The sequence below is a fragment of the Mytilus californianus genome, unplaced genomic scaffold (assembly GCF_021869535.1).
Source record: "Mytilus californianus isolate M0D057914Y unplaced genomic scaffold, xbMytCali1.0.p SCAF_3, whole genome shotgun sequence".
NCBI classification, from domain to species: Eukaryota; Metazoa; Mollusca; class Bivalvia; order Mytilida; family Mytilidae; genus Mytilus; species Mytilus californianus.
This window is the reverse complement of record NW_026262679.1, coordinates 127,076,909-127,086,589: the sequence shown is the minus strand read 5'-3', so window position 1 is coordinate 127,086,589 and position 9,681 is coordinate 127,076,909. Positions and strand designations below refer to the sequence as shown.

The window sequence follows — 9,681 nt, the reverse complement described above, 5'->3', positions numbered from 1 at the left end:
AACACAGAAAAATTGGAATAAATGTTATGCAGAAAAGACAATGCATCAAGTAATCCCATTTTTGTTTTATTCTTTTGAAAGAATTTATCACTTGCTATCTTCAGATATTATATGTTCACATTCATTGAATGTGTACCGATTGATATTTTAGTCTTGTAGATTTTTTTTATTAGTTGTTATAGGCTTTGAACTAGCTTTCAGTAACTACAAGTACTCTCAGATTGCTACTTTTTGTCTCAAGTCCTTTAATTAGTTTTTACGTGTGTGCTTTGTGTCGATCTGATGAGTCGAGCCTTTTTCAACCAATTTTATTAGTTTGTTCTTATATTTTGCTGTTACACCATTGTCCCAGGTTAGGGGATGGTTGGGTGCCAGCAAACATGTTTAACCCACCACATTCTTTATGTTCCTGTCCCCAAGTCAGGAACCTGTAGTTCAGTGGTTGTCGTTGGTTCATGTCTTTATGTGCCTGTCCCAAGTCAGGAGGCTGTAGTTCAGTGGTTGTTGTTGGTTTCTGTATATTGTATTATATTGTTTTTTTACATAAATCAGATCATAAGAAATCTTCTTAGAATTATTTTACACTTGTCAAATTGGCCTTTTATAGCCTGCTCTGCGGTATGGATTTTGCTTATTGTTGAAGGCTGCACAATGACGGTATTGACCTATAGTTGTTAACTTTTATGTCATTTGGTCTCTTGTGGAAAGTTATCTCATTGGCATTCATACCACATCTTATTTTTCTATTTTATCGTTAAATGTTGTAGGACAAAATTTCTGACCTCATTTTTCATCGGCAGTCCTAATTTTCTGCCTTTTAATCCTGGTTTGCCTTCATTGCCAAGCCTACCTTTTGTATTAATTGGTAACTAATTCATGTTCTGGTTATGCATGAAATATTTGCCACTGGATGTTAAAACTAGCAATGATCAACCAAACTGTCCTTAAGTTTTCATTTTGTATACATAAGATTTAGTTTTCTACTAAATTTTGAACAACCTTTAGGTAAACAAAATAAAATTACTTATAATTATAATTTTGGAAACAGCATAATACAATGTATAAGCTATTTTTACAAAAACAAAACTATCTATTTGTTCAATCCTGTCAGAACCAGTGTGTGTCGTTCCTTAATGAAGTATGGTACAACAACTGAGGAATATTGATGAAGACAGAAACATTGGATTTCAATTTTTATTACAATAACTATCACAGGCGTTATTATATAAATAGCATGATAGTAAACTCAATAAATTATAACAACTATAACTGATTTCACATTAAATTTCTTTTTTGTTAATATGAAATTCAGTGGACTTTACAAGAAAAGGTTATCTAGGCATCTTCATAGACACTTTCTTTCTGTTGATGGATCTAGAACATATTTTACAAAATAAGTCTGTAAAAAAAAATTATTGGTGTGGTGGTTTTTCTGGAAAACCACCCACCCCTTTTAGAAAAAAAAATTCATACCAACAATGGCCATTTAGGATTGGGTTCAGGAGTCAATTTCAAAAACAACAAGAACTTGAAAGTGTTGTTGTACTAAGCATACCCCATCTCACTTAATAAGTCTTCACTGTTAAGCTGCTAACCAAATATGAAGTCATTCGTTTGATCTATTCAGTTATTCCTAAGAAATCTGTAGCGGAAATAATTGATTTTATTCAACATATTGACAAAGTATTCAAACAGGAAGTAGGTGTCTGACAGACCTGAAAGGCATTCACACATTACAACTCATCACTGTTAACCTGCTAACCAAATATTAAGTTATTGTGTTCATAAGTTCTAGAAAAAAGTGTGACAACATTATTTGTTGGATGAACAAAAGGATGAAGAGACAAATTGACGGACAGAGGGGGTGATTTCAATATAGAGCTGAAATATAATTTAGCATACTTGCTACAAATACACAGAAATTCTTAGGTATAATCAAGTTTCTTCCTTATGCATAAATCATGAGTTAGAACACGGCCAATGATAGACATACACTTTATGTATGATACTGTGTATATCAGTCAAATTACAAAATTACTTTTTGATCTGAAAGGAATTTAAAGAGAGCAACTCTGAAGAAAAACTCATCAACAAACATATTTAATTGAAAAAAATATAAACTAGGACTTTTACTTGCTGAAATTTACCTTCAATCCTAATCTTGGATATAAAAAAGAAGTCAGTTGATGAAACAGTAAAAATTATTTTTTAATTGCTTAAATGTTGATTCTGACTTGAAAACTTTTATAAACTAGTATAATGTCATTAATTCTTTCATTAATTCAATCACAGTATTTTGGATGTCCTTAACCATATTAAATTTCAATCAATATTTACAAAGTATTGTTACAATGAAGGACAAAATTTGCTGGCACTGATCTCTGATTCACTACTTTATATAACCATTTATCATATACTTGTATAAAATATTACTAAAATTTTACAGTTCAATAACATTTAAAAATATTAAAAGGCTATGAAAGGATTACTAGGTTTATTTATCCGATTCCTAAGAATTTCCTCAGCGGGCTGATAAAGGAAGCTTTATTGACTGCTTCCGGAATGTTATCACATGCCTTTCCGTTAATTTCCGTGACGTTTATCACATGCAACGTCGTGCATTTCCGGAAATTTGTTCGAAAACGACAACACAGTGCGGAAAACCGCAAGTGATTTAAGACTTTCCACAAAATAGTTGAGGAGCAAATTTCAAACTAAGAACATGTTAATTGTTGTGACAAGATAAATAAAATGCTTGTAATATCAATAAAAACAATAAAAGTTAAGGCATTTGTATTTGGTTGTCTGTAAATTATTATCTAAAAATTCATGGAAAGACAAAATTTTAATTAATAGTTCTTGTCTGTATTTCTTCTGTTGAAGTATATGATAAAAAGATAATTACATGTCATTTATCATATCAGACCCTTTATCGGCCCTCGTTCATGATATCAGCCCTCGAGCCTGTGGCTCTTGGGCTGATATCATGACCTAGGGCCGATAAAGGGTCTGATATGAAAAATGCCATGTAATAATCTATACTTACTGTTAGCTAATCTATTTAATAGCAAACAAAGTTTACAACCATTAAATCTACCTTTGGTGGTATCACATCCAGTAAAAAAATACTGTTATAAATAAGTTATAATGGTTACACATATTAAAAAACATAATGATATAAATAAGTCATAATGGCACATAGTGAAAAACATAATGTTATACAAAAATAATGTTATTAACAACTTATAAGTTATAAACATGATAAAACAAGTGAAACTGCAAGTTACTGCTCACTGATGATACCCCCGCCGCAAGTGGATAATTTTAATAGTGTAAAAATATGTAAGTGTTCAGTACAGGAAGTTGTTGAGTAATGAATCTGAAAACGCATCACACTTTTTTAAAGCATGGGTATAATAACAAAAAATAGAATCTTTCTGCAGCTAGTACCAAAAAATGACTATGTCCAAATATCTGGCATTATGATAATTTTTGAATGTGGACATGCAGTCACCTCTATTATGTGTAGAAATATCCTACAAAATATTAAAGCTGATGCTCAAAAACTATAGGAGGAGATAGCAGGACAAACCATGTATCTATATCCTGAACGACGGACAGGGGTAAATTAATGTGGTCCTCAACATTTTGTCGCGTGGGCATAAAAAATAAAATGACTGTGAATTCAGAAACTTGTGTGTGTTTACTTATTATGCGATTGATTAACAATGGACAAACACATGAGATTTAATTATTGAGATTTCAGGAATTCAAATGGCATTTGAAAAAGTTTGTAATGTGTAAAACGCAAACATTATCAAAATAAGTTCGTTGTTGCATCCTTTCACCACATTTTGTGTATGACTGGTGCTGATGTAGTCATATTAGAAAGTTGTTAAGTTTCATTTATTGCAAACTGGAATATCAGCATAAAAAAAATTACATATTCCTGAAAATCACTGATGCTTGGGGACAAAGGTCAAACAAGAAAATGAAAACTATTGTCTCGATCATTTCCTTCCTACCATAGGGTACATTTAAATAGTATATGTATTATGTGTTGTTTTTTTTAAGAAAATAAATCCAACACAGACTTTGATTTGAAGCAGACATGATATGCAGGATATGCTTGACTATCATGAAATATAACTAATTCTGTCGGATTTGACAGATCATCAGCTGCTGAGTCATAGGTCACGAGACCTTTGCCAGGAATAGGAGGCAGCACTTTCAATCCTTGATGTCCTTGACACATTTTTCCAGTCAAAACTTGTACAGAAAACATATGCTTGTTTCCATGACTGTCTGCTCTGCAATAACAACAGGAATGTTTGGCATCAGGGGCAAAGTATACTCCTTCTCCAAATGATGTTCCTGTTGGCAAGAAAATGTGACACAAAGATGAATAATACCAAGGTTGTACTTTTTACCATGTTTTAAAAAGAAGACATAATAATATAACATCAAGCAAGTGAACTATGGCACTGTTTCATCAACTAGATATAAAAGGCTTGTCTATGGGGCTGAAGTCAATGCAGATTTATAATGTCACTGGCTACTCTTTTACTTACTGAGAATTTTAAGACATTTAATTACAACGTATTCCATATGTAAAGAGAAGAGAAGTAGAAAAAGAAGAATATCTTATACCAGTTAAGGGCCCCAAAGGGCATACACACTTGACATGACAATAACATTTTAATGTGAGATTAAAGCAAATCACATTCAATAAAATCAAGTGATATTTAACTTTCTTAAGTAAATATTTAAGCATGCTTAAGCTTTTATAATACACAATGCAAGTGCGGCTCATTTATCAATTTCATATTAAGAATACAACAATATTCAATATTCATTTAAAGAAAACATGATATGTAGGGTAAGCCTGGCTATCATGAAATATAATAAACATAACAGGATTTGATGGATTATCTGAAGCTGAATCATATGTCAATAGAGATTTTCCTGGTTTTTGTGGCAATACTGTCATTCCTCCACTACCAGGACATGCATCCCCTGTTAACACCTGTGTGGAGAACATGTGCTTCATGCCATGTGTGTCAGATGTACAGTATCCTATAGAGTAGGATGAATTAACAGCAAAATATACTCCTGCTCCATAGGCAGTACCTGTTACAGAAAATATATTAAGTTGTAGTCTCAAAAATGCAAGCATTAAATTCTCCTAACATGCCCGGTAAGATACAGCCAGTTGAATTTCTGATGTTAATTGCTATTAAATTTGATTGTCTATAGGTAAAATATTATAAAACAGGATTGTGTCCTTTTGCAGAGTTGTATCCCTTTTTTTTGGGCCATGGCATGAATTATCTCCCTTTATATGGAATGTAGTGTGAATTGTTATTTTACTCTTCAAACTTTTAGCATTGCTTATGAAGGGTCATGTTAAATATGTTTCATATGTTTGATGCAATTTATAATAGCTGAAGCTATTAAAATGATAATATTGTGTAGAACCATTATCTAATCGTGTATGACTGAAAATCTTTTCCAAATTTCAACTAATTACAGGTATATACTCAGTTGAATTTCTACAAAATTTACTTAAACTTCATACACTGGTGTGTTAGAGGAGGATGTTTATGATGCTCTTAATATCGAGATGCTAATGTATGGCTTTTTTGTACAAGTGGAATAAGGAAACAATGGATTTAGTGTGACGTCCATTTTCACTGAACTAGTACACATTTGTGTTTAGGGGCCAGCTGAAGCCCGCCTTTGGGTGCGGGATTTTCTTGCTGTGTTGAAAACCCATTGGTGGCCTTGGGCTGTTTTCTGCTCTTTGGTCGGGTTGTTGTCTCTTTGACACATTCCCCATTTCCATCCTCAATTTCATTATATTTCTAAAATGTTGAACTACTTTTAAGATTTGCAAAAATTCTTCATGATTGTGTATTTTAAAGACTATTTTGTTAAATTTATCATTAAAAGACACTGAAGTAAGTCTTATAAAGATATAACTAAGAAGAGAATAATTGACCAGAATAAAAAGTAGATTTTGCTAAAGAGAAAATGATCCGATAAAGACCTTCGATTGTGTATGATAAAAGTTGTTAATTTGCTGTTAGATGCTTTGCAGGTATCATTATAACAACAAAATCTTTCATAATTAAGCATGGGGCAGGACATGAATGTATACCTACCATTTTTACCACAATAACTTCTGTTAAACCCAAGAGTAATAATTTTATCGACAGTATCAGCTGATGTACCATGCCACAACCATCGCTCTGGGTTTTTACCATTTTTACTATATAATTCCTTCTTTTTAGCTGCATACTGAAGATAAAGGGTGGGGTTTTGTACCCTGGAAATCTGCAATTAAAGTACATGTAACATATATAATATATAGATAAGTTTTATTACTGCATTCAGTAGCATTCAAAATTTAATAAATATTTTGAAAATAAAAAGACTGGAGATAGATTAGCATTAAGCATTATATCGTTTATAATACAAACAACTTATACATATGTACTTCAATATCACTATCAAATTGATATTTAAATTTCAAAATTTGAAATGCAAGGTTTACCCTAAAATTTAACTATAGATTGTACGAAACTGGATTAAGTGCATACCTGTCAACTGACCTGTATTTTGCAGGTGTAGCCCCAGCAATTTTCCAGCTAACCAAAAAATTGTAAATAATCACCATCATGTTTCAAACCAGAATAAAAGAAGAATTCATACCTTCACTATCGTCCCACCTCCTCCAGTTTTCTGGAACTCAGTTTTGACCCGATCATACTCAGCGTGTCCTGGATGTAACTGTTGTTCATGACATAGTTGTCCGCCACCTAACTTTACATGTGTCCAGTTTGCAGGAAGATTTACACCAGAACCTACATGTTATATCAACAAACAAATATTAGGGTTATGATATTTCAATCAGCATCAGAAATAAAACTTTTTAAATAAATTCTCTTTTATTTTTCAGTTCCTTACCATTCTGCAATCTCTATTGTTTTTTTTCCATTTTGTCCAAAAATAATTACAAAATTTCATAAACAATTTCCTCATCTGAAAGGTGTCTGAATACAAGTGGACAGTCAAAAAAGAAAAGAAAATAAGAAAATGATACAATTTAGAACCAAAATTATTAAATTTTTAAGTATCAAATTTTAAATTAAAAAATTCAATTCAAATTGGAAAATGACCTCGTTATAGTCAAATATGTTCAGTATATGAAAATCAACAAATACATGTACATCAATTTAAAACTTTTCGTGCTATACAAGGGATATAACTCACTTATTGTTATGTTATATAAAAAATTTGATGGAACAATTTTTATTTTGATCAGAAGCCTTTAGACAAAATGATAACGTTCCGAAGAATCCAACCATCTTTATGGTTAACTTGATAAGGTCAAACAATTTGGTGATTAAATCAGTTTTTTAGTACTCCATCTATTTATCTGGATGAATGCACAATTATTATTCTCTTCAAAAAAGGGACTTCACTTTGAAATATCAGGTCAATGCTGGCCAGTAATTTTGTTTGTCCCATGTCAGTTCTTTTGACAAACTAAACTTTTCAACTAGAGTAAATGACTGAAAACAAAGAAAAAACAGGTAGAAGCAAAACTAATTAAAACCATTTCAAAGTATAATAAAAGTAAGCTTAAACTTTTTGATTTCCTGATATATTTCTTATATGATTTGCATATTAGGGAATACGTTGATATGATTGGCTGAGAGGACTTCTGGTAGTTGTTCTTGACGTTGTTTATTTTTCGATAGATGACGTTGACCGAACTTCTTTTTGTAACCAATGTAAACAAGATGGCGATGATAATAACACAATCCGGCTTGACGTTTAAAATATTTATTTTCACTTCGCGTTAATAGTTAAATTAAATAATAAACACAAAACATTCATTTGAATGATATTGTGATTTTTTGCAGTTTATTTTTTATCAGATAGCAAATTTCATGGAGTACATACTTTTGCTTTAACAAATAGATATACTCATGCGCCAGGCTAATTCAATGACATAATTATACAATAATACGTGTGAAAGAGGTTATGAGTGTGGAAAAATAAATTCCTTGTCTCCAATTTAAAGAATTATAAGGATTAAACGCCTTTTTAAAGGAACTAATTGGTATATAAACTGGACCAAGTCACTCACAAACATATCATAAAAGTCTTTCAGACTTTTCTTTGTTTGTGATTGAATTGGTCGCGTTTATACACCAATAAATTCCTTTAAAAAGACGTTTAATCCTATAATAAACTCATGTCTCATTACAATCTCAATATTTGCTGCTGCACTTCTTACTAGATTTCATACAGCACAGTACATCATAGAATTCATTACCTTTTTGTTGTTCTTTTGATTTTCTCTGTACAGGGATCTTTGTATGTGGACTATGAGCAGGAATTTCCTCCATTTTTTGAAAGTCAATTTTGTATCTTTCTCCTTTATTATCTGTTATTCTAACTTGTGGTGATTTCTTTTTAAATTCAGTTTCTATAACATAATTCAGTTCTAATGTGAAAGGTTTGAATTTATCAGCTGATTGATCTTTATAATACCATTGGATATAATTAGACACTTCTTTGGCTTTGTCGTAATCTATCATCCGAGTTTCTTCTTTTCTGAGCTGATTCTGAAGGGTATCTGTAGCCTTGTGCACTTGAGCCTGTGACCCGAGGACTTTAACTACACCTTTGCTTTCTGTTATTTTTACTTTATGCTGCTTTTCAATATCTCTGAAAATCTATTAAAATATAAAAATTTTCAATCCCCAAAGTATATTCTTAATGTCTAAATGAATGTCTTATATAAATGTACCTAGCTAAAAAAACCTGTTCCAAAAAGAATGAAAAAGTGCCACACAGAATGGCAGATTAAGTTTGGTGCCATATTTAAGCACCACACAGTATTGCATATGAAGTTTGGTGCCATATAAGAAGCTATGTCTTGTAGTTTCTGAGAAAAATTTGCCAGAAATGTACATACAAATGGATGTACAGAGGGACAGAGGTAAACCAATATTCTCTCCTCTTTTGGATCAAAGGTATAAAATGTACATACAGATCACAGAGTGACAGAGTTAACCATTCTGGTGTAATACCACCAAATCATAGTACGACACATCCGATTGCATACGAAAATAGGTCGAAAAAAAATATTCCGTTGAATTTGACAGTTGTAGGTAATTGATCCTACATTTCATTGCAGTAAATCATTTCTGGGTCATAAACATATATCTTGGGTATTTCAAAGCACCATTATTTTTTTATTTGGGGTTTCTATAGAATATTTTGGAAACTTGAGGTTACATGGTTACTAAAGCTTGTACACAGGTTAAAAAAGGGGGAAAATTTGATTGGTTAACTTCCAGTGATGGTTATTTTCTTATATGCAATGAAATGTTATGTGAAATTTTTTCTATAGTACTGGACAGGATAAAACTTTACTCATGCCAAGTATTTCTTTATTTGAAACAAAGATAAATTCTGCACAATTTTTTGAAAAGTGCAAATTTAACAAAGACTAATAGGGGAAAATCAACGGTGGTACTACACCTTCTCATGTATACAAGTCTCCTTACAAAATGTACTTATTTCTAGTGTAAGGTATGTTTGTTTTTGGGAGTCATAGTTATATTATATTTTTTCATTATCCATATTAAACTAAAATAACTC

The 9,681-nt window shown here is 31.6% G+C and overlaps 1 protein-coding gene across 4 annotated transcripts in view; it reads right to left on the bottom strand.

The window, feature by feature from the left end:
- Positions 1-3,302: 3,302 nt before the first annotated feature.
- Positions 3,303-9,681, bottom strand: part of LOC127736143 (protein mono-ADP-ribosyltransferase PARP14-like) — a 61,615-nt gene continuing 55,236 nt past the window's right edge. For 3 of the 4 annotated variants that reach the window (XM_052246689.1, XM_052246692.1, XM_052246690.1), the window contains 4 exons: positions 8,348-8,750; positions 6,715-6,866; positions 6,165-6,336; positions 3,303-4,374 (listed from right to left, as the gene is read on the bottom strand). In XM_052246689.1, coding sequence (XP_052102649.1) covers positions 4,070-4,374; positions 6,165-6,336; positions 6,715-6,866; positions 8,348-8,750 — 1,032 coding nt within the window. In that variant the 3' untranslated portion in view covers positions 3,303-4,069. Of the gene's footprint in view, positions 4,375-4,842; positions 5,131-6,164; positions 6,337-6,714; positions 6,867-8,347; positions 8,751-9,681 lie in introns of those variants that run through there. The other variant, XM_052246691.1, reaches the window with a different exon arrangement.